We start from the raw sequence: 26,583 nt of genomic DNA on the forward strand, positions 1-26,583 counted from the left end.
CTGGGTGACAAAGCCAGAGGCCACCACTTATTTTCACCGCCGATAAATTATCAGAGCTACTTGACTTCCCCCCTGTGTATCGCAGAGAAGTATATTTGTTGGCTGTTGACGTAATCATTTTGTGGGTGGAAGCAATGTTCACAGGAATACATAAGGAACAAGTGACAGCACTGAGGCATAAGGCACATTTTGCCTCATACCTCAGTTATTTCACTAGTTCCTAGTTGATAGCCTAAAAATTGCTGCACAAAATGTAACACTTGTTTATTGCACAGTACCTAAAAGGAACCAGACCAAAAATGTTTGCTATTATTTATTATAATTGGTAATATAACCCAAAAATATTGGAATGTTATCTTGGAGCACCCACACCTTTACTGAGTAACAAGTAAACCAAGAATTCCCTCAGGGAGGTTAGTGTTCAACGTCCACCGGAGATCTGTCACGCTTTGTAAATGCCAGATGAGCATCGTGTGAATTACCAGAGCACGTTGGTTTTAAATGGATGTTTTGAGGGGTTTTTTTCTACCCCAAACTCATTTACAATTAGGGGACAGTCAAAAAGTAGCCATTTTGCTCATTTATTTCTAAGTAACTTAATGTCTTAGAATTCGTATACATGTAATTTGTTTAATTGCAATAACTTTTTGTTTTGTTTTTCTAAACTTGCAGCTGATGACAGAGGAACAAGTACAGTCCATCATCTGATGGTGCCGACAAAGTCGACAGTAGACAGTCATCATCTGATGGTGCCGATCCTGTTATTCAATCCAAACTTCTACCTGGAGACTTCTACAGAAAAGTTTTGAGTTCTCTGATTGGCCTCAGAAAGTCTTCACGAGTTACAGTGTACTTGTCACCAGCCCCCACACTTGTCAAAACAGCACTTTAAAACCCGCTCAGACAGGCTTGGCAACTCATCTAGCATTAAAATTCTGAGCACACACAGTTTGTCTTATTATTTTTTTTCAGTTTCAAGAAAATAAATGGAATTATGAAATATTGATAGTGCAACATATGAGAGTTTTGGATTATTGTGCTTATTTCTAAGGTGCATAATGTATTATTACAATTGCTATGCACTCTCTCGTGTAGTGTTATTCACTAATTAATTTATTTAATTCATTAATTAAGTTTGGCTATAAAATCATTTGGATATTCTATAGTCCTATTTCAAGAAATTTGGGATAAACTAAATGGAAATATTTGGTGATGTCACTCTATTATATTTATCCATGCTTATCCATTTGGTTGTTTTGGCATAAATTGGTCTTATATTATGCACAGGTATGTTTTACATTGCTTTCAGATTGGATGATAGTTAAATTGCACACCTGAATCATAATTAGTTAACAGACTATCTTCCCTTGCATTAAAAGGACATTTCCTATTATATGTATACGGCACCTTCAAAAGAGACCTATAGATACTTAAAACGTTTTCTATTTCATCCTAAAACACAAGCACTTAATTAGCATATGCAGTCTTCCAAATTTTTGTCTGGGATTATGGGATAGAATAGTACAAATTCTTGCTTTGATTCTGGCATTGTAACATTCCATACAAGATCTAATGTTCCAAACAGGAAGTAACGTTCCCAACAGGAAGTGACACGTTTTGCACAATTTTTAAATCCTGCCTCTTCGTACTTTGTGATTCTACTGAAATGTGTGATGGAAAAGAAGACCATTTGTGACCACTTGAGATCCTCTCTATATTTACTATTCCTTCAGGCCTTGTTTCCCGTAATCACTGGCCTCAGACAGGTGTAGTGCGCCTGTTGGAAGGATTGTTGTGTAGGGACTCCTTGTAGTCTTTGGGGATAGAGTTGTGAACCTGGAGAAAGTTATGTTCCCTTTCAGAATTTAGTAAGGAACCAACAGTCATCTTGGTGGGGTCGCGGGCTGTTAAAGTGTAGAGTGAGATGTCACTAGTTGGAATGGGGTTGAAGCTTTTGCCAACAGGAGAAGGGTCTCTAGAGCGTGGCTCAGTAGAACGGGAACTGGAACGCCGGCGGAATCGATACCGATAGCTCGGTATTCGGGAAAAGGCAGACTTCTTGAACAGATCAGAGTGGGACTTTGCTCTTATTTGCCGATGTTTTTCGATAAACATATGCACAGCTAGTACGCCAACCATCTCTGCAATAATAAATGACAGAGCCCCAAAATAAAAGGACCATCCATACGAATAGTTACTCTTCTTCGAGTCACTCTGACCGGGATCACCGGCATTGGCAGAGATGTAGACAATTATTCCAATGATGTTGCTCAGCCCTGGAATACAGATGAGTCATTAAAGAGCTGTTTCTTATTCTACAAAATTGCTTCAATGGTTCAAATAAACTCAGACGCATAATGTTAGGAAAGCAATCTATATGCAACAATCCAAACCAATATATATGAATTTGTCACCCAAAGCTGGGTACACATGGTACGATGTGTATCCAGCAAATTGATCTACGATCTGACGGCCAACATATCGGGCGACCCCCACACACAAAGCAATAGACTGTATACTGTAATAGGTGCCTCAACATAATTGAACAAAATAACATAGCAATTTTTGTCATGTGGACCAAAACCTTTTCGCCCATTGATAGTCTAAATGGAGCCTTCAACAGGATTGTGCAGCAGATCAGCCGACAGGGACAGGGAAGGAGCCGGCTGCCTGATAGTTGGAACACCTCCATACACTACACACTACATATGGAAGGAGATCTCCATCCAAAGCCTGAAAGCTGGCTGAACGATGGTCGCAAGGATCAGATGAGTTTGAAAACCAAACTGAACGATCCAGACTAGTTTTCAGCTATTCTCAGGCTGTGAACGATCATCGTTCTGTACCATACACTGAACGATATTCGTTCAAACCAGTCATTTAGATGGCTGGTTTGCACGATTATTGTGCTATGTGTGGCCAGCTAAAGGCAATTGTCTCAGTTGTCATACCTTAGAGCTGCATTAGATACTTAAGGACTGTATTTACTGTATATTTCAAAATGGTCTGTATCTAGGACAGCATAGAGGTTGTTTTATTGTAAATCGTGTTACTCATTTCCCAGTAAAATGAGTGGATGAAGGAATGTGGAATAAAGGCCATAGGCATATGACTGCACAAATAATTAGTGTGACTAGGCCAGTCCAGGGCAGTAGCTAGGGTAGTGCGGCCGTTGCCATCGCACAGGGCACCACAGGTCAGGGGGCGCTGTTTTGGCCTGTCATATTTCTGTTTATTATCATTCTCACTTGTAGCTTCCTCTTATTTCATCCCCAGCATCTTCTGTCCTTCCCTATCTCTTCCCTGACCCTTTACCAAGAGGCCACTCCCCTTTTTTGGGTGCATTTGAAAAATGAGCGCCAATGCTCTTTCTGGCACAGGGCACCAAAAAGTCTAGTTACGGCTCTGGGCCAGTCTATTACATAGAACTGAAGGGTGATAAAAATGACATCATCACCTTTTGCACACACATACAAGTCACAGCTAGAGTGCAGGTCGCACACAGTGGGAGCCGGGTTCCCCTCTGCATGCTCTAACCGAAGCAATGGGACATACCTGCACACGGAGATGAACACCGGGAACAAGGGGGAAGTATAATGGGACTGGGCGGGGACAGCTGAGGTGACCTCTAGGAATGAGGGCTGGCCCCAGGAAGTAGATAGATTTTGGGCATGGCTAGGGGCAGTTCCTAATATTTTCTTTTTCAAATGTTGGGAGGTCTGCAACATGCACTATAAACTAGGACAAAGACTTACTGCTGACCTGGAGAGCATACTCACCGGCGGAGACAAAGAAGATGCCGGCGCTGAGGATAACATTGTGCTTATTTTTGTAAAACTCGCTGGCGGCAACACAGAGACCTCCGAAGAATAGAAGTCCCACACTGAGAATTGGAAAGATGCTGGAAGCTCGAACAGCACCTGAATGAGAGAGATACAGGATGATATCAAATAACCTAGTAAGGACTAATATGGTGTAAAGTGAAACACACAATAGAAAACATAATAGAGAGATTCCAAAAATATTAATAAAACTGCACAAACAGCTAAATTTTTGCAACCATAGTGCCTGTGACGGGGTTTAGCTTCATGCGCAGTGACGAATTAAATGACGGCTGGGTCCTGTGCGAGTACGTTTCCAGAGTGGGGACTGAGTTGGGGTAGGTGTAATGAGAATAGGGGAGGAAACAGAAAAGTGTTTGGGAACCGCTGCATTACAGAACCTCGTTTCCAATCAGTGAGAGATGCTTCACTTAACTCCTTAATCATTGAAGGTTTGTACCTCAGTGAGCGGAAGTATTGTGGCTTATTTGCAAAGCAACGCAACAGGAATTCACTTTTTTTAAAAATGTTGTAGTAGTTTTTCTTTTCAAATGTAGCATTTAATTAGTGTCCTTCAAAAAATACTTTTATTTAAGTTGTAATATAAAAATGCATTTTTTTTTAGAATTCCACCAAAAAGTTAACCGTGTAAAATGAAAGTAACCCTATACATTGATTCAAATGATGAATTAGCTAGTCCAATCAAGGGCCAGATTTAATTAGCCTCGTTATTTTACAACACAAGGAAAAGGGTTGTAGCCTCGGACTTTTACGTGTTTGCGCAAGCCATGGTAAGTGCAGAAAGCCCTACGTAATGCAGATTTCTGTTTGAGCCTCAGAAGGAGGTGAACAAAAATCTGTGGTAAGTGCAGCCTCCGGGTTTCTCACAGGCTTCAATTAAATAGCCCCAGGCACAGCAACGCAGCTAATTCTCACTTCGAGGATAATTGAAATCGGCCTCAAGTCTCAGAGCCATTATATTATAGTTATGCTTATATAGGTGAGAAACAATGTACATATACATTTTATACTTACAATTTTTTCTTAAAAAACAAAAATTAGAAACCAGCAGGGTCTCACTTATAAAGTGCAGCACAAAGTATGTGTGTACATATATGTATATGTGTGTATATATGTGTGTGTAAACCCCCCTGGAAAAATCCTGTGTTTGCCCCTGTGGTGGGTGTTTGACCACTCTGTTACTCCTACATTGAACAGCTTTTGGGCTGATTTCACTATAACTGGTGGATCCTGCACGTATAGTTTTCACAGTTATAGTGGAAACAAGCATTGGCTGTCGGCCAGAGCATTACAACAGATCTATTCTTCTTCTCACTCCTATGCCTTCACGATTACTCGCCCCCTCATCCTGAGTCCCCAACCCTTCCTCTCCAGCCTAGCTTGTTTTGTTATTCCTTTCCTGTACACTGGAGCTCCACAGGGACCAGACAGGTAAGAGCCAATGGAGGCTCTCCGCTTTATCAGTGTGTCATGGTTATGTTCGCTGTATTATATGGTGGTCACTGTGAAGTTCTCTGTATTGTATGGTGGTCACTGCAATGCTCTCTGCATTATTTGGCAGCCACTGACATTCTCTGCATTGCGTGCTGGCCACCATAATATTTTCTGCATTATATAGCAGTCTCTGGGTTTGCCCACAACAAAAATAAGGAATTTATCTGAAAGAGACATCGTTCATCTACATAATATTTGCATAATATATACCAGGCATAGCCGCCGCAAGCCCTGCATTGTGCCACTGCTTCCTGGTTTGGAACAGACTGGCCACAGCACTGACAGTTACATGACTGACATGCCATGTGCTGTAATAAGCGCGGCACAGCCATCCAGACCCTACTACTTCCTCTGCTGCAATGCTCGCCCTCTCCCCCATCTATTTAGACTTCACCCGCCCCTGACTCTCTCCTGACTCTGACGCTGAGCATCATGATGAACTGCATGGGCTGTGGAGTGAATAAGCATAGGTGCAGCTTGCACCTCCCACAAGTCAAGAGGAGGACAATTCAGTTCTGCTGAGGCCCTCCACCTCCTCGCCTGTGGTTCCACCTTCTCACCAGCAGGGCGGGACCTGCTTCCCGAGTCTGCAAGTGGCAACAGCATGAAAGGTGAAAAGATCAGCAACAGATAAGTGGTGCTGGGGAGGGGGTGGTTATGGAATTGTCACAGTTCAAGAAGGTTAATAAGTATAAGGGGTAAACTATGTGGGTTTTATTATGAGGGCGAAGGAGTTAATGTAATATAGATGAGTTGAACTGTTTAATGTTTTTATTGGAGGTTAAGAAAGGGTTTGTTTGATTAGAACCAATGTTCAGAATTAGGGCTGATTCTCTGTAATGTGCAACACAAACCGGGATGATGACAGAATCCCAGTAATGAATTATAACAGGCATTTGGGCAATAACCTGAGACCCAGGCCTCCAATGATCTTCAGACCCCTTAACACAAGACTGGGGGTCCCTTTGACCTGGGAACTGCTGAAGCTTAATTTAGGCGACTGAATTATTTTTTTTCCCACATGGGGAAGTCTTTAGGGGATCATGGAGATTCATCTACTTCCCCCTGATCTTAATGGTACTTATACTTTGCCTCAATTAACCTTACACACTGAACTTTTTCATACAGTTTGATTTTGGAAATAAAGTATAGATGTTTTACAACTCTCCTACAGGTTTCTTCAGAGTCCAATATAGTTGAGAATTTTTAACCAATTTTCATTACAACAAATTTCTGATATTTTTCTGGATCCAAATTGGATAAGGGACACCTCTCGGATCCCTTGTCTGCTAGATTAAAACAGGAAGGACAGGTGTCTGCAGAATCTGTTAAGGAAAAGACACCTGAATGTGGCACTATGCTCACTGCCTCAGAATAAGAAGATGTCCTATAAACTGCTCCAATCATCATCAAAAATAATTCCCAGGTGTGGCAGATGGAGTGGGAGAGTGGTACTAAGTACCAATACCCAGAACTGAGCCTTTCTTGGGGCCACATGACCATGCACCCCTAGCACAAAGCCCCTCCCTTGAGTTCTTGATGGCTCTGCAGTACCTGAAAGGGTTCAGCTGCAACAGCTGCAGTCATTTCTGAGAGGCTGAGGACCAAGATGCATCCAGTCTTTGTCTTCCCCCTTCTCTATCTTTCCAGAGGTGCAGTCTAAAATGTATCTGAAGTTGAGACCAGGCAGGTTTGTCCAACCGGTTGAAAGTTCAACAATCTGTAAAGCCAGTGGTCAATCCCCAGCAAGAAGAATAGTCCCTCCTTCTGGCCAGCTTGGACCTCAAAGGGTTGTTTCACTCTTGAGACGACTATTTGGACCTACTTGGAATGGCCATTCCTGATATCTATTTAATTTTTTTGGACCTACTCTCTCTGGGTTTACTAAGGGTTGCCTGTAGGACTCTTGGGGAGATCTCTGAGGTCCAGGAATTATCATGGCAATGTAGCTATAAGATTGTTCTGCTGTTTTGGCTATGGAAAGCAAAAAGCCTACTTCTACCACAACACATAACAGGAAGGCAGATTCTGAAGGCTTGTTGTCATAAGTGGGAGTTTATTTCCTTACTGTCAGCAGCGAGAACACACAATGGAAAAAAAAACATCTTGAAAACAACAATATAACTTAATACAACTGTCACAGCAGGTTAGAAGAGTGAATAGAAATAAAGCCTTATCTACAACAACATAAAATCAATGTTTTAACAAGAGCAGTACAGCTTACCACAACGGAGTAATACTGTACACTAAGTGCCATGGTCAGCGGGGTCAGAAAGGAGTTTTTTCCTCCCTGTTTCAACATCACTGAAATTCTGTAACAGATCAAGGGGTCTATTTATTACTAAATATTTGTGGCTTATTCCCCGAAAAACACCCATTTTCGGGGATACCCACAAATATTCTAAAGATGGCGTAACGCGCTATAGCGTTTGGGCTACACATCACAAAAAGTATTAGGAGAGGCATGAGTGGTCAGTAGACCGCCCATGCACCGGATCCCCAGCACAGGAGTGGTTAAGGGGGAGATATGTCCAATTAGCTTCTAGCTAATATTTAACTAGTACATTTTATAAAATGTTAGGTAGAATCTTATTGGTTGCTATGAGCAAATTCTTCATAAACTTACCGACTTTTATTAAATCCCCTCTGGGCGCATCCTGGATGTGGCAATTCACTCCAATGGGCAGAGAGCATGGCATATTTAAAGCTGCAAGTTGAGGCATTTTACAGTGTGGAGCGGTGCTACACTTCATCGTGTCCCCACCCCAACTCCTCAAAACCGCTATTTAGCAACGAGGCTAGGATGATGCAATTCAATGCAAATCACGTCACCCAAAGTCCCAGCCGCCCACTTCAGTTGGTAAGTGGGCCACCCAGGGAGATTGGACAACACTGTCAGGAGGTTGGTAGAGCCCCCCTTCATTTCGGGACTCTTCCAGACCCTCCGGGAGATTTGGCAAGCATGCTTCTTCACTTGTACTGTTTAGAAGGTTTGATAAATCTCCTTCTAAGTACCTTGTCCCCTTGAATAACATTTCCCAGCTATGAAAGTCGTACTGATAAGCAGCCTGGTCTCCCTGGTTTTCCCAGCAGGCAGCCTGGTCTCCCTGGTTTTCCTAGCAGGCAGCCTGTTCTACAAGGTTTTTGTATTCTAACATTCACGTAATTGAAACTACTTCTATCCTAACTCTGATGCAAGGGAACAGATTCAAAGTTTCCAGGGTACAAAAAGGCACAAAGAAAAATAGACGTCTGTCTTTCAATAAATAAAAAGCTATACAGCCAGCCTTAGAAACGCCAGCGGCTTTCAGATTGCAAGAAACTTGTTACAGAGAATCTTCATTAATACAGAATCCCAGCAAGTATCTTGTTCCAATCATCCAGCTTGCTCGGGGCACCTCAGCCGAGCGGACAGGATTGTCTGGCGACGGGCAAGCTGCATTGACACGGATGTCACTGATTATTGACTGTTGAGTGACTGAGCATTGGAGCTAGCTGTTTGTGTGCTTGGTATTATTTAAAGGCAGGCAGCTCAATAGCAATACTCTGAAATATTGATTTGACTATATAATGTGTGACATCCCCACTACTATGTTAAAAATATACCCTTTGTCCATGGAATCTCTTATCTGGAAAATCACAATGTTTTCAGAATGGAGATTACTGCTGTTATTTGTGAATGTCACACAGGCAGACTCGATGGATCATCTCCTTCTACAATTTAATTAGGAAAATGCCAAGGAGCTTGAGGGGAAAAGCTGGGGTTATGCTTTACTGAAGCCTACAGTAGCTTTCTGGGTAGAAGACCCCAATAACCTAAATTATAGACAAGCTGCAAACTGGCCTTTCTGTACACCCAAATTCTAAATTAAACATTCACCCTTATTCAGAGCTAAGAGTAAGTGCACAAAAAAAGAGCAGTTTGCACCTTGGTAAAACCAAGTTGCTCTATACCAGTGGTTCTCAAACTCAGTCCTCAGGACCCCACACAGTTCACGTTTTCCAGGTCACCTAGCAGCTGCACAGGTGTACTCATTACTCACTGGCACATTTTAAAAGATTCACAGATGGAACTAATTATTTCATTTGTGATTCTGGGAGAAGACCTGGAAAACATGCACTGTTTGGGGTCCTGAGGACCGAGATTGAGAACTTGTGCTCTATACCAGTGGTTCTCAAACTTGATCCTCAGGACCCCACACAGGTCACGTTTTGCAGGTCACCCAGCAGGTGCACAGGTGTATTCATTATTCACCTATTCATTTGACACATTTTAAAAGATCCTCAGGTGGAGCTGATTATTTCCCTTGTGATTCTGTGAGGAGACCTAGAAAACATGCACTGTTTTGAGTCATGAGGACCTGTGCTCTATACTATAGGAGGACAGATATAAAATGTGCAGAAAGTTTTATAGAAAGGAGTGTCCGGGGGAGTATATACAATGGGTGCGGGGTGTGAGGTGCATGCGGGGCCCTGCACCCATATTATCTAAAACTTACCTCTTCGAGGTCCCGCGTCGGGTGCCTCAGCGCTGCAGGAAACGCCGGAAAATGGGTACCATGGAGATTTTCCCAGTGTTTTGCGCATGTGCAGTGAGGAAATTATTGTGAAAATGGCGGCCACGCCATTTGCCAGGCGATCTTCGCAGTAGACTCTGGACACACTCTAGTGCTCAGTGTTTACTGATGCTGCGGTGGCCGGCCAGCTAAGCCAGTCGGCTGCCGGCCACCTGGGAGAGAGGAAGGGGCCCTGGACGGGGAATGCACACGGGCCTCCTCCTCTCTTAAGACGCCCCTGGGTGTGTCCTAGATTAATTATAAATTTCAATGCAAGAACAAAGCTGCCCGGTATTTTTAAAATAGGAATCAGTATTTTCTTTGCATGCAAAAAAACAAAACAAAATAGCATTTGCCCTTCTTGCTTAGCAACATGGTTGGTCTCTGGAGCAAATTCATACTTGCCGACAATCGGCACAGTGGGGGGCGTGCCAAGAGGTGTGATGCATGATTGGGATCAAAGCGCGGAGGGGGAGGTGTGACTGCATCATCATCATCAAATATGCCCCAAAGTGTCCCCAAGTGTATGTCTATTGGTCATTGCAGGGGCGTCAATAAGTCTGGTGAGGAGGTTTGGGAGCACGCACTCAACTAGTAACACAGATACCGATTTTCACGTTATTCTTATATGCATGTTTTACCTTCCGTGACAGTTATACATTCCAGATGATTCAGTACTGATTGCTATTGACATCGCATCTGCGATTATGCACGCCGTTCTGCTGCAAAAATATGCTAATGTCTGCAACTGCTCACCGGCATAGAGATGCCCACTACCGCTTTTGCACATCAGTAAGACCTCGCAATCCTGCGTATACATCGGTAACATCGAGTAACATCGGCCCCTCACGCACAATAACAGCAGGTCTGACCTGTCTCAGAGATTGCAACTCTCGTCACATGCAGTGAGTACAGAAGCTGTGTATGCCGTTGCAGTGGCTAATTTCTGCACGCCCAGGAAACAGCGTTCAAACGGACAGGCACGCCTGTGTTTCTCCAGCCACTCCCCAGTCACCAAATGCTGACATCCTGTCCCTCGATCTGCGATGGCTGTATCTGTGTAGGTGATCGTAGTGTGATCGCAATGCTAACTCACGCATGCGCACTGCGGTGGACATGCATGCGTAGTACGCACCATGAGCCAATCTGTGTACGCTGTTGCAGTTGCGATCCATATAGAATCTGGCCCTTAGAGTCATGTGACCTCACAGCACTACGTAATCGTATATGTCATATTTTACACACGTGACATCGCCCCTCTCCTAATATAAGAAACAACACTATCAATAAAACATAATTACATAGTTAAAGCAATCTTAGCTATTTACTCCCTGCTTATGGTGACAGACTGCTGTGGAACTACAAACATGCTATGCCACTCACCTCTCAGAATGGTGGCTCAATGTTCATTGGCTCACAAGGTACAGTCACATTTACTTATATTATAGGTGAGCCAAAGCAATAAAAGGTATATACATCAGTAACCCGGACATACGACTGTTTCCGCATTGCACTTGGTCCTGGGTATATGGGTAAAGCAGATTATTATACTCTGCTTTACTGTTAGTTAAGGCTCTAAGGCACAGGTTCTTAAGCTGGCCACACACTAGTTGATTGGTTGGAATGAAAATCTGGTAAGGAATGAAAGCAAATGACAATCCACAATTTGCTCCCAAACGCCGGAAAATGGACAAAAAGTGTTGTTTGAACAAATTGATTAGATCAAACATTTAACAAACTTGTCTGAACGTCCATTTTCATCTGTTTTCTGGCATTTAGGAGCAAATTGCTGATCATCATTACTCCCATTGTTACCAGATTTTCATTCCAACCAATCAACTAGTTGGATGGTTGGATGAAAGTTGGTCTAGTGTGTGGCCAGCTTATAGCTGCATACACACACAATGATTTTTTGAACGATTATCGTTAAATGATATCGTTTAACGATAATCGTTTGAAAAAATCGTTCACTTTCTGAGTCAAACGATGAATGATAATCATTCATGCGCTTTCACGTTTGTAGTTTGTAGTTCAGTCAGAATTGTCAACTCAACGATTTTCATTAAGGGAATATGCAAAAATCGTTTGTAGTTCATAAAAATCGTTCAAGACACTTTAAAAAATCTGACAGATAATCTGACAGAAAATCGTTCATAAAATAGTTCATAAAATCGTTGGTAACAAAATCGTTGTGTGTGTATGCAGCTTAAGTCCTCAGGACCCCCAACAGTGCATGTTTCCAGGTCTCCTCACAGAATCACAAGTGAAATAATTAGCTCCACCTGTGGATCTTTCAAAATGTGTCTGTGAGTAATGAGTACACCTGTGCTCCTGCTGGGTGACCTGGAAAACATGACCCGTGTGGGGTCCTGAGGACCGAGTTTGAGAACCCCTGCTCTGAGGGGCACATGTATCAATTATTGGGTTTTAGACCCAATAATTGTGATTTCTTATTACCGCTATTCATGACAGTAAGAAATATATATATTAGCAAGAATGTACAAATAAAGCTCATGCAGATGGAGCCCGTACCTGTGATGTGTTAGAAGTGAAGAGATCGCATCAGCGGTCACTACACCTCTATATCAGGACCTCCGCAGCACTACTGATCATGCATAGCCGGTCATACTTGCCTACCCTCCTGAATAGGCCTGGAGCCTCCCGAAAATCGCCCCCCCCGGAAAGGCAGGCAAGCCTCCCGACACCTGGCGACCCCCCCCCCCACCGCACGCGATTACAATATAAACCCCCACAGCGGGAGGGCCAGTGACACGATTTGCGCTGAATCGTGTCATCGTGACCCCGCCTCCTGCTTCACAATGCCGTTAATCTCAGCATTGTGAAGAGGGGGCAGGGCCACAATGATGCTTCATTGCAGCGTCATGCCCCCTTTTACCGCGACACGCCCCCCTTGCCGTGGAAGCCCGACAGCTCCCTCCCGGAAGGAGGGAGCTAATAGTTGGCAAGTATGCGGTTGGCTGACCACACATGTGCGGCACCCGGGGAGGGTTTCTGTGGATACCTCTCCCTGTAATTTTGCTTGATATGCCACAAATATATGTAAAAACAAATTAAGGCTGCGCTACACCTATATATCTATATGTGATGCAGGCCTGGGGGTAAATAGGGATTCACCTTCCCTATAAAATATGACAAACTAGAATACAAGATGTACCCCTGGCGCTTCACATATAATAAGCTGAGTCGCTCGTACGAGAAGAAAACGTGCAGAGTGGAGGAAGACCTACCAAGGTATATAAAGTGCGGAGGTTAGAGAGACTAGCCATCCTGATGAAGCCCAGTTGCTGGGTGAAACAAGTTGATGACAGCGAGGTAAGTGTTTGCCGGCAAACCACCTTCGTGCACCCTCATCTGCAAGGGACTCAGCTTAGTACAGCAAACGGTGAGAAGTATCATTTTCAACTCCTATGTGGACCTACACCTAATTCAGGTGTCAGCTGCTACATTTGTGATTACATCTTTACCAAAGATATTGACTTTTACTGCATACTGCTTTGAAACATTCACGGCTTAGTGTGAAGTCTATCAATTGGAGATAATCTCCATTTTTTTTAAAAAAAGGGGAGAGTAAAACGCCAAATGGTGTATCCCACCCCCACAAAATTAACGTGTATTTGTGTATGTGTCCACATAGACATATATTGATATTCTATCATTTGTAATAAATATACTTACTTTTACCCACTTTTAGTATTGTGGTTATATATATATATTGGAACCATCCATTTATAAAAGTTAGGTCTATATGTGAAACGCCAGGGGTACATCTTGTATTCTAGTATGCCACAAATATAGAATGATAAATACTAGGCCCCTAAATGATAGCTGAGATGAGCCAAAATGTCTAAAATAGCAAAGTATATTGAGCTCTTTCAATGGGTTGGGTACAGGATTCCGACTGTCAGGATGGTCAAAATACCGACATCAGCATCCCGACAGTCAGAATCCCGACAGATTAAAACCCTTACCCTAACCCCCCTCCCTAGCCCATCCCTCCCGCAGTCTAACCCTAACCCTCCCATCCCGCAGCCTAACCCTAATCCTTCCGTCCCGCAACCTAACCCTATCCCTCCTCCTAGTGCCTAATCCTAAATCTCCCCCTAACCTTAATACTTACCCCCGCAATCTGCCGTTATTCCGACAGTCGGATTGCTGACTACATCCCCTTTCAACTTATATAATACAACAATTCACCAACTAATACAAATCCTGTACGTAAACTACTTGGGTCTATAAACTTCTATGCTTGTATGCACTGCCCCTTCTTCCCTAATCTATTTTAGAGCAATGCAGGATAGAGATGCACTGCCCATACACACATATTTTAAAAGTGTCAGCCAGGGGCGTAACTATGTATTTGAAGGCCTCATAACAAAAGCATGTAAGGGCCCCTATGTACCACCCAATGGTGAAAAATATATATAACACACGTAACTTCGACATGGAAGATGGCCCCCTCTACAGCTCTAAGCCCATAGCAGCTGCACCTACAGTGCATCCGGATAATATTCACAACGCTTCACTTTTTCCACATTTTGTTATGTTACAGCCTTATTCCAAAATGGAATAAATTCATCTTTGTCCTCAAAATTCTACACACCATACCCCAAAATGACAACGTGTAAAAAGTTTTTTTGCGATTTTTGCAAATTTAATAAAAAATAAATAAATAAGAAACCACATGTGCATAAGTATTCACAACCTTTGCTCAATACTTTGTTTGCAGCACCTCTCAAGCTCCATCAGCTTGGATGGGAAGTGGCGGAGCACAGGAATTTTCAGATCTCTCCAGAATATTCCATTGGATTCAAGTCTGGGCTCTGGCTGGGCCACTCAAGGACATTCACAGAGTTGTCCTGAAGCCACTCCTTTGATATCTTGGCTGTGTGCTTAGGGTTGTTGTCTTTTTGAAAGATGAACCATCGCTTTAGTCTGCGGTCAAGAGCGCTCTGGAGCAGGTTTTCATCCATGATGTCTCTGTACATTGCTGCATTCATCTTTCCCTCTATCCTGACCAGTTCCTGCCGCTGAAAAACATCCCCACAGCATGATGCTGCTACCATGCTTCACTGTAGGGATGGTATTGGCCTGGTTATGAGCGGTGCCTGGTTTCCTCCAAACATAACGCCTGGCATTCACGCCAAAGAGTTCAATCTTTATCTCATCATGGTCTGAGAGTCCTTCAGGTGCATTTTGGCAAACTCCAGGTGGGCTGCCATGTGCTTTTTACTAAGGAGTGGCTTCCGTCTGGCCACTCTACCATACAGGCCTGACTGGTGGATTGCTGCAGAGATGGTTGTCCTTCTGGAAGGTTCTCCTCTCTCCACAGAGGAATGCTGTAGCTCTGACATAGTGACTATCGGGTTCTTGGTCACCACCCTGACTAGGGCCCTTCTACCCCGATCGCTCAGTTTAGACAGCCGGCCAACTCTAGGAAGGGTCCTGGTGGTTCTGAACTTCTTCCATTTACAGATGATGGAGGCCACTGTGCTCATTGGGACCTTCAAAGCACCAGATATTTTTCTCTACCTTTCCCCAGATTTGCACCTCAAGACAATCCTGTCTCAGAGGTCTACAGACAATTCCATGGACTTCAGACTTGGTTTGTGCTCTGACATGTACTGTCAAGTGTGGGAACTTATATAGACAGGTATATGCCTTTCAAAATCATGTCCAATCAACTGAATTTACCACAGGTGGACTCCAATTAAGCTGTAGGAACATCTCAAGGATGATCAGTGGAAACAGGATGCACCTGAGCTCAATTTTGAGCTTCATGGCAAAGGCCATGAATACTTATGTACATGTGATTTCTAAAGCTGCATACATACATGTAAAGATTTTCTGTCCAACCATCCAACTAGTTGATTGGTTGGAATGAAAATCTCGTAACGTATGGGAGTAAATGATGATCAGCAACTTGCTCTTAAATGCCAGAAAACAGATGAAAATGGTCGTTAGACAAGTTTGTTAAATGTTTGATCTAAACAATTTGTTCAAACAACAGTTTTTGTCCATTTTCCAGCATTAGGGAGCAAATTGCTGATTGTCATTTGCTTTCATACCTTACCAGATTTTCATTCCAACCAATCAACTAGTTGGATAGTTGGACAGAAAATCTTTACGTGTGTATGCAGCTTTAGTGTGTTTTTTTTAAATTAAATTTGCAAAAATCTAAAAAAAATTTTTTAACACGGTGTCATTATGGGATATTGTGTGTAGAATTTTGAGGGCAAAAATTAATTTATTCTATTTTGGAATAAGGCTGTAACATAACAAAATGTGGAAAAAGTGAAGCGTAGTGAATACTTTCTGGATGCACTGTATCTGTATGATAGTTATGCCCATGGTGTTAGCTTTCTCGAAAGTGATAAACAGATAGTTATTAAAGCTGTATAATAAAGCATGTTATAACTTTCATTAGACATGCCTCAGTAATACCCCTTTTAAAACCCAGGTTATTGCAGGGTTAACCCGGGCAGCTCCCTGGTATAAAAGGGGAGAGGGTTGGATCGCCGGGTCGAGTGACCCGGCAATCCAACCCAGGTAACTAGCAGGGTTTAACATGGGCGTAGCCCGTGAAACCCTGCTGTGAGAGCAGCGCACTCCGGGTCATGATGACCGGCCGATTGGTCCGGCTTCAGTGGCACTTGGAGATGACGTCATCTCCAAGCGACCACTTTCACTCTGCAAAAGCCGGGTCTATGCAGACCCGACTGCGGTGTGAGAGGCGCTGACTCGGGAATATCCCGAGTCGGCGCCGGCAAAATTCCGGGTCTGATCCAGATAGGAACTTTGTTCCAACTCCGGGTCAGACCCGGAATTTAGGTGGAAAAGGGGTATAATTGAGAAGCTGAATACAGCTGAATGCTGACAGAGATTCCTTTGGATGTCACAAGAGTCACAAATGTAAAAAAATTATAACGTTGCTCCTTTCACTTCCTGTTCAAGTTTCATAATAACCACTTCAAAAGATTTATTACTTGCAATGTAATGAATATGATTACTAGTACTAACTATTATTATTATTAATTTTATTGTTTTGTTAGGTACCATACAGTCAATCCCTGTGATTCAGGACAAAAATGCTTGTGCTTGATTGGGGGTGTAACCAGGCAGCACAGTGGCATGGTCAGTGCTTCCGATGCCCTGAACCTATCCCGCCCCGTTCCATCGCTTTTGAGCTAGTGATGGCCATCGGTGTGGCATTCGATGGTTACTACTATCAATGACGATGGTGACACAACCCATCAATGGCCGGTAACTATTCAGTGAGGTGCCATAGATGGTCTTACCATCGTTGTCTTTGCGCATACGTGGCGGCTGGCTCTGCTTCTGACTGAGAGGTGGTGGCGGCGCAGGGCTGCTGGCCAACAATCTAGCAGCTCTGAGCAGCAGCCATAAAAACGACAGAGTAAATAAACCAACCATCTGGCATACAGCTACAATCGAACAATTCAACATCGGCCATAAACCATCGTTGATTTTGAACTATCAATGGTCAATGGCCAGTCACTGCTGGTCTGCATACAGAAAGGTGCTTTGCCCCTCAGCTGCCTGGTCAAATAGGGACAGTTGGGAGGTATAACACAGTGCTCCGCAGCACTGAACAGTGGGGATAACGGTGCAAATATATAACTGACATGGAAATGAGACAAAATTATTAGAGATGTGTTACTGGGAAATTAGCTTATCAGCCTTTTTATGATAAGTTTTAAATATAGGGGAAGCAGAACTCCGTATATATATATATTACAGGGCTAAGCACATTCTGTAAAATTATATCTCCGTATTCTTTCTCTCTCTACTGCTAATGGGGTTACACACCTGTCCAGTTGTAGCACAAGGAAGCGACTATTTGGGCAGGATATGTTGTTGATATTAGGAAGTACAGTTACATTCTAGGCCTGATTCAGAGGTGGGCGCAATGCTAAATGTTTTCGCAGCTGACTGATATTTTTTCTACTGCACTTGTGTCGCGCTGGATTTAAACGGAGGTCGTAGTGTGGGTTTGGATGCAGAATGATTGATAGGTAGCGAGCTATGTGGGAGGTAATGAGGGTTGGCGTGTCGCAACTGTTTCGGGTGCCTGTTGGAGCCAGCGACTACATCCATGTAAGCAGTGGTATTGGCCCCGTTATCACAGTTCCCGACAGACATTCTGAGCATCCGTAAGGTTGGTCAGAACGTGGATGGTGCAACCAATGTTGCCCCTTTGTTTGCAAGCAGCGGATTTGAGATGCTGGACGTAGGCGTCTCTGTACAAAAGACAGCGGCTGCGGTATTGTCGTTTCTTCTCAGGTCTTTGTACGCAGCGGCTATGGGATTTACTTCCGCACTGTGATAATATGTCTCAATTGTATCTTCTTATACATAAATGGAGTAGCTTATTACAGATAATATAATTGTAGGCAGTGTAGTTTTAAATCAAGCATTAGGGGCATATTTATTAACATTATATTTACTAAATTAACATGAAAAGGGCAATTGGAGTAGTTTTCGTGAAAAATTACTCCAATCCCTTCAATTCACATATATTTAGCAAGCAGATCGCATTTCCCATACTTGTAATGGCAAATGTGATCTGCGGTATCCGGCGGTGGCGCAGTTGCAGAGACAAGTGCGAGGACAGGATACGCAGGGACAGAACTTCATTGCAAGCTGAGGGCCTAATTCAGACTTGCTCGCGAGCACTGAGTGCTCGCAAGCGGGTCGATGTTGGCCCAATGCACATGCGCACGACGGACCCGGCTCCGTCGTGCGCATGTGCGAAATCCGGTTAGCGACGGCCAAGCCGTCGCTATGGGTGTCGCTACAAAGGGGGTGTGCTATCGATGGTGAGTGACAGCACGCCCCCTTTGGTGGGCATGCCGGGGGCGTGCCTGCCCAGACGGAGGTGTTCCCATGGGCACGCCTACCGTCTGGGGCCGGCCCCACTGACATCACAAGTGATGTCAGTGGGAGTGCTTTCGGCTCTGAGAGAGCCAAAAGCACTCCAGGGCTTGCGGCAACGAGACCCTACCACAAAGGTCTCGTCGCAAGCCCGCAAGTCGCAAGCCCGATGGTCGCGATGGTCTTGACCATCGCGACCATCTTCCTGGCCGCTCGCTATAGCTGTGGGTGGTCACCCAAAGCTATACGAGCGGCCAGGAGGCCGCTCTAAAAATGAAGGATGGCCCTGAATCAGAGCGAGCATTCTGTCAGAGCGTCCGGCTCTGAATCAGGGCCTCTGTCCCTGCATGCGGATGTTAGTACAGCCATGTGATATTTCCTAAATATCACACAACAACCACAAATATCACACAACAACCGCATTTTAAATGCGTATTGTAGTAAATAGGGGCCTTAATGTTTTAGGGATTGATCTAACTGTAGTTCGTATATGAGGATAATGGACCTTTAACCTCTGGCCTAGACAAGTATGAACAGCACATGGAGACATTATTTATGAATGATTTTGATAGATATACCTGCATAATATAAAAAAAATGATTGCAACATAATAGCTTTGTATTCTGGCCTAAGTATGCTTATAGGAAGTGGGCAGGATGCGGAAGATACACCCACACACTTACAGGGGTCCGAGGAACTACCTGAAATGGCACAAACCCTCCGCACCTTCCGGGAGAATAGGTAAGTATGGAATTCCGTAAGTGTTCTGCATAAGAGTAGAAATCTTGTACATGTCGGTCGGTGCGTATCCACTAGACGAATAAAATGAGCGATTGAACTATTACGATATCGCTATCGTTTAATTGCTCATTAATCGTTCATAAATCGTGCATTAAAATGTTGAAAACGACGAGCAATGCGCGCTCCCGCTATAATCGCCTGAACATGCAGGCCAATCTGCCGATAACGACAGGTTGTGCATGTTCGGGGATGAGGGAAGGTGCCTGCACTGAATGACATATCGTTCCGTGCAGGGGCGTCTTTAGAGAGGAGGGGGCCCGTGTGCAATCCCCGTCCGGGGCCCCCTCCTCTCTTCCCGGCGGCCAGCAGCCGACTGACGTGGCTGGCCGGCCACCAGAGCATTAGTAGACTCTGGGCACTAGAGTGTGCCTGGAGTCTACTGTGCATGCACAAAACGCTGGAAAAATGGCCGCCGCGGCCATTTTTCCGGCTTTTTGTACAGCGCTGATACCCGGCGCAGGACCTTGAAGAGGTAAGTTTTAAATAATATGGGTGCAGGGTGTGCGGTGCGGGTCCTGGACCCATTATAGTTCTGTGTGGGCACATTATCCACTACACAGGGTGAAGAACGATTACACGATTACAATGTTGTAATCGTACAGTCGTTCCACTCTTGTCTAGTGGATACGCACCTTAATATAACCTACGTCAAGTATAATTACTTTAATGAATGGAATAATTTACATATACATTTGAACTTGTTATAAACAAGTCTTTGTTATAAACTTGTCTTTCATATAGGCTAATCCTACAATTTGAATATAAGCCCCCTAAGATTTTTATTTTCCCATTTGTCAACAGAATCCTCAATCATGTACACTTGCCACCGACAGACGATTCCCTTTGTAATTACGCCTAGATAAACATGTTTGTGCCTGGCTGTGTCGCCCCCCACCCTTTCTTCCTTTTGTCCCCGCGCTGCCACTCTCCCGTCACAGTGAAATCTGCTGAGGACGTATTAGGCGCCTTTGAACATCTAGACTGGACTGTATTGAGGTTGAAGAGCAGACAGGGTAATCACTTGAAGTAAAGTCCTTACGCAGTAAATACTCCGCAGTGTCCTGCTCGTAATCTGCGTCCTCCGGAAAATGATCAATTTTCTTGCACATTCCTCGGAAGGCTCCTGCGGAAGAGAGATAACTAGTTACACAAAAGAAGCAACTCTGCTAAAAAAAATAAAAAATGTTGGGACTTAAAACCCAGAGATCTAGGGTCCTGCAAGGCATTAATGCAGGAGAACACAAAACACAAGTAATCTACTTAGCTCTTTTTTTCTGATGTGAGTGTTTTATGTTCTTCTCCACTTCAATCTGAGCATAGCTGTCATTTCATAACAGGACGAGAGTATGACACCAGGGTTTAACAGGTTAGAACACTTTGGAATCAACGTTGAAAAAATTAAAATATGACTTTAATACGTAATTCCTTTTTTGGTAGGATTTTTTTTTAAATTCTCTGCTTTTATCTATAGCTCATTTACAGTAGAAGGGATGTAAACTGGTTTAGTCACCTGTGTTAATTACTATTATCAACATCGTTCTTATGGTATGTGGCAATGATTTATAGTGTATCCATTACTGACACACTATTTTGAGGATCAAATGAATGTTGGCTTGATTGCAGCCTACAAATGGAAATAGTGAAATTACTGAGGCATGAGGCACTTCAATTGATGTTGACCTGAATACGACTACAAAATGCTAAAGGGTTGAGAGAACCCCGCAGACCGATTGCAATATTCATGACGTTTAGGCTAGGCACATAAGGCCTCATTTATCAACGAGTTCCATCATTCACAACGAGTGATAAAATTTGTTGCGTATGATAACGGTGCTCCAGCCAATCAGCTCCCAACTGTCATATGTTTGAAAAATGGCAGCTGGGAGCTGATTGGCTGGAGCACCATTATCATATGCAGCGAGTATTATCACTCATTGTGAATGATAAAACTTGTTGATAAATGAGGCCCATGGCTGAAAAAGTCATCCTGGGATAGGATGTAAGACAACCACCTGAAGTTCCCATCTTTCACTGGGACTAAATTTTTGGGCCGGTACTCTCTGATTTTGCTGTGCTCCTTTGCTGCAGCCCAATATAGCAGCACTCCTCTAATACTCATGGCGGGAATGCAGCAGGATCGTGCAACCAATAGGCAGCATAAGGCTGCTGCCTAGAGTGCCGCGATGTGGGGGGTGCTGCAGAGTCCGGGCAGTAAGCTGAATGATGTCTCTTTCAGATACATTGCTACTTCATTTCATTCTAGCGCACCTTAATTACAGTAACTTCAAAAGTCACCAGCCGCCACACAGCTGGCTAATTACTTGGCCTTCCTGACTTTCATCCAAGACAAGCATCAGTGCCGAGCAACACAAGCACAGGCCCCGGAGGCTCCCCTACCTGCACCGGTGATGCCGGCACTACAAGGTCAGTCGGGAAACGAGGCACTGCACTTATTCACATGGGAGACAAGGAAGAAATCCCCCCCCCCGATCTGCATTCTTCCCAGTAGACAGTATGTTGCTGGAAACACTGGCCAGTACTGTCTCTAACAGACCAGACACCACCATAGACAGGGCCATCTTAAAGTATAGGCACACTGGGCAGCTGCACAGGGCGACCACGATTCTAGGGGCCTCTGAGCAGGCAGACTGTCCAGCATTCGTTCACAATGTGCAGAAAGTATAATTCCCAGCCGACGGTCGAAATGCCGACTGCCGAATCCCGGCAGGGTGCTAATGACAGGTGTCGAAATCCCGACGCCTGTCATTATACCTACGCCAGTAGCCCGACGCCCGGCATACCGAACGAAGGTAAGCCGGGTGAGGGGTCGTATAGGTTAGGGGCACTCGGGGGGTCTTAGGGCTAGGCCCCCCCTCCCGGGAGGGTTAGGGTCAGGCTAGGGGAAGGGGGGGTTAGTGTTAGGCACTCCGGGGGGAGGTTAGGGTTAGGCACCCCCCCCGGGAGACTTAGGCTGCGGGGATGGGGGAGTTAGGTTTAGGCACTTATGGGGGGGTTTAGGATTAGGCACTAGGGGGGAGGTTAGGTTTAGGCACCCCTAAAGGAGGGTTAGGGTTGGGGAGGGGAGTAGGGTTAGTTATACTTACCTTTTTAGCTGTCGGGATCTTCACTGCTGCCAGTCTTCCGGTGTCGGGGTTTGAACCGGCGGTATTTAATACCGATCCCATATGCAGGTGTCATTTAAGAGACTAAGTACAACATTAAGAAAACGTCACAATTCGGAGACGTATATGTGTGTGTGTGTATGTATAAATGTATTTGTATACTGTAGGTGTGTAACTGTATGTATGTGTGTATGTGCATGGCCATAGGCATAACTACCATTGGTGCGAGGGGTGCAGCTGCTATGGGGCCCAGAGCTGGGGGGAGTGGGGGTGGGGGCCATCTTCCATGTCAAAGTTACATGTGTTATATTGTCACCATTGGGTGGTACATAGGGGCCCTTACAAACTTTTGCTATGGGCCCTTCAAATACCTAGTTACACCCCTGTGCATGGCTGTATATATGTATGTGCAGGGCCATAACTAGGGTAGAGCGATTATTTATATGTTGGAATGTATGTGTTTTTCCACATAATAATGTTAAACATTTTCTGTAGATTAATCCTCACTTTACATTATAATTTTTTATTTAAACATTGATTTTGTTGAAAGTACCAATAAATCTAAAGGTTTAATTTTATTGACTGTTTACTTATTTTTTTTCTCCCAGGAATGGGTGGTATGGGCCAGACTTACCGACTTTCCTAACATCCTCTCCGGGAGCAGCCCGGAAAAGAGACGCTGTTGTCAGTTTTGGGGGTGGGGCCAGACTGTAGGCGTTATATGGCTCCAGCCATTTTATGGTAAAACCTCACGATTCGCGGGTTCCAGATGAGGAGGCGGGGCTAAATGACGTTGCATCATTTACCTCGGCCCCCTCTTCATGGATTAGCAAATTCCCCATAAAAATCTCCACATCCTGCCCCTTCACTAGGAAGTGGGCGGGATATGGGAGATCAGCCTACTCTTTCAGGGGTGCAGGGGGAGTAGGCATGTATGGTATAGGCCCAGTGCAATGCTTTGTCCAGGGACTAGAATGCTGTGAAGACGGCCCTGACCATAGATAGACATTATTTTATTGCGCTTTACAGTTGGCATCAGTTCAAGCAACAAACTGATCCCACCCCATAACAAACACACACACACAAAACACACACACACAACACACACACACAGCCTGCCATAACCCCTATCTGCACAGACAGCCCTCCGACCCCTACCGATCACAGCCTGCCCTCTGACCCCCTACATTAGACAGTTTGCCCTCTGATCCCTACCTGTCACAGCCTGCCCTCTGATCCCTACCTGTCACAGCCTGCCCTCTGATCCCTGCCTGTCACAGCCTGCCCTCTGATCCCTACCTGTCGCAGCGTACACTCTGCACCCTACCTGTCATAGCCTGCCCTCCAATCCCTACTTGTCACAGCTAGCCCTTTGCACCTTACTTGTCACAGACTGCCCTCTGCACCCTACCTGTAACAACAGCATGCCCTCTGCTCCCTACCTGTCACAGTCGGCCCTCTGCACCCTACTTGTTACAGCTTGCCCTCTGCTCCATACCCGTCACAGCCAGCTTCTGACCTCTACCTGTCATAGCCTGCCCTTTGCCCCATACCTGTCAAAGCCTGTCCTGTGCCCTAGGACCGGCTTGAGGGAATTGCAGCAGAGCGGCCACATGAATGTGCCACCTCATAGCAAAGCCGGTGCCAGAGCTCAGGTAAGTGTTCTGTGAGGGCTGGGGCAATAATAATGGGTGTTTTATTAATTTCCTGTGGGGGACAATGTGTTTTCTTTTTTTCTGCAAGGGAGAACGGCAAACAACCAGTGCCCACTTGTCTTAGGCAAAAGGATGTCACAACTCCCTAGGGCCAACTATCCCATTATAAAGGACAAGTGTGATATTAAAACTTGCAAGGGCCAACTCTCCCTTTCTAAGCTAAGTGATGCGGTATCCAACACCCATGCCAATGCACTATTGATACCCGCTTGGTTGAGAGGTACCGCTGACCACAGTAGGGTGAAATCAGCCTAACCAGTGCATTGAAGGGGTGTGTACCTCTCATACTGCAACAAGATGGACGCTTAAATATTGCCGGTCTTTCCCTGCACACGACTAAATGCTATACACAACTAACTCCATGCCTTTGGGTGCATACATGCGGCACTGGTGCGCGAGTAACAATTGAATTTCTCCGTCGTTGGCTCATTACGTTTGGGTGCCACAAAAATATTTGAATTGCCCCAATGGGCTCTATTTATTAACATTATTTTTACTAAAATAAAGTGAAAAAGGGTGTTTTCACACCCTTTTCACATTATTTTAGTTTCACCTACAGTTACTACAGGGCAATTGGAGTAGAATTCATAAAATTCTACTCCAACCCCTGAGTATCACTTATTTTTAGTAAGCAGATCGCATTTCCCATAATTGTAATGGGAAATGTGATCTGGCCAAAGTTACTAAAAATAAATTGTAAAAAAATATTGGGGAAAGCCCTGTGATAATAAGGCCACCTGGTGGTGGCGTTATCCAGGGTCTCCCCCGGTTACCGGACTCCTGCTCTGCTCTAACGGGGAGAGCAGAGCCGGGAGTCGGTCCCAGTAATCAGTTGTGTGGTCTAAACAGACCACACGCTGATTACTGTAAAAAAAAGAAGAAAAAAATTGTCAACATTTTTTTTTACTTACATGACTCCAGAGACCGGTGATCAGGCCTCTGGTGATGTCTCCCCTCTGGTCAGCTGGTCTCCCATAGTGCACTGTGGCCCGATCATCAGGTGATCGGGTCCCAGTGTAGTATGGGAGATCACCTGATCGGAGGTATGGAGGACATCACCGGAGGCCCGGATCATGCAGGTAAGTGTAATTAAGGGAGGGGGGGTCGCGGGGATTCCGCGATCGAGGGGGGAAGGGGCTTAGCACCGGGGGCGGAGCTTAGTGCCGGGAGGGGGTAGCAGCGGCGGTCGGTCGACGCATGCGCGGGCACTTTGTCATGGTATTTTTGGCGAAAATACAGTGATAAGTGTGCGAAGGGGATTCGCAGGGACAGAGCTTTATCGCAAGCTCTGTCCCTGCAAGGGATTTGTAGTAAATCCCTGTGATATTGCCTGAATTCGCAATGCGAATTCAGTCGATAATATCACACTACAATCTGCATTCAATATGCGGATTGTAGTAAATAGAGCCCAATGTGTTTTATTTTTTTTACTGTAGGTCACAATGGGCCCTATTTACTACAATCCACATTTAAAATGAGGTTGTAGTGTGATATTTTCGCCTATATTTGCATTGCAAATTTAGGAAATATAACAGGGATTTATTAAAAATCCCTTGCAGGGACAGAACTTGCAATAAAGCTCTGTCCCTGCAAATCCCCTCTGCAATCTTTTCACTGTATTTTTTTTTAAAATACAGTGTGCAGGTGCCGGCGCATGCGCCGACCATCTTGCCTAACCCTCCCCCGGCGACCGTGATTCCCCCCCACCATACTTTCACTTACCTTCAGTCAACAGTTCTATGCAGCAGTTGACCAGGGTCACAGTGCAGGAGCCGGGAGACTAGCTGAACGGAGCCCCGTAGGACATCATCAGAGCACCGAGCACCGGCCCTGGAATTAGGTAAGTTTTTTTTTTTCTTGCATTGATCTGCTTGTGATCTATTTAGGCCACACAGCTGATCACTGGGACCCGGCTAACGCCACCTTCAGATAACACCATCTGAAGGTGGCGTTATTATCACAGGGCTTCCCCCGGTATTTTTTCACATTAAAATGCAGATTGTAGTGTGATATTACCGAATGAATTTGCATTGCAAATGAATTGATAAAGCTCAGTCCCTGCGAATCCCTTCCGCAGCCTTATCACTGTATCGCTGCTCCGGTGATGTCCTCCCTCCGAGGCTCCGGTCAGCTAGTCTCC

The 26,583-nt window shown here is 44.7% G+C and overlaps 1 protein-coding gene across 2 annotated transcripts in view; it reads right to left on the minus strand.

Moving 5' to 3' along the window:
* Positions 1-307: 307 nt before the first annotated feature.
* CACNG3 (calcium voltage-gated channel auxiliary subunit gamma 3) overlaps positions 308-26,583 on the minus strand; it is a 163,625-nt gene continuing 137,349 nt past the window's right edge. For both annotated transcript variants that reach the window (XM_088448106.1, XM_088448107.1), the window contains exons 2-4: positions 20,646-20,729; positions 3,780-3,920; positions 308-2,276 (exon numbers count right to left, since the gene is read on the minus strand). In XM_088448106.1, coding sequence (XP_088304232.1) covers positions 1,759-2,276; positions 3,780-3,920; positions 20,646-20,729 — 743 coding nt within the window. In that variant the 3' untranslated portion in view covers positions 308-1,758. The remainder of the gene's footprint in view (positions 2,277-3,779; positions 3,921-20,645; positions 20,730-26,583) is intronic.

The sequence above is a fragment of the Taudactylus pleione genome, unplaced genomic scaffold (assembly GCF_031769625.1).
Source record: "Taudactylus pleione unplaced genomic scaffold, aTauple2 ptg000451l, whole genome shotgun sequence".
NCBI lineage: Eukaryota > Metazoa > Chordata > Amphibia > Anura > Myobatrachidae > Taudactylus > Taudactylus pleione.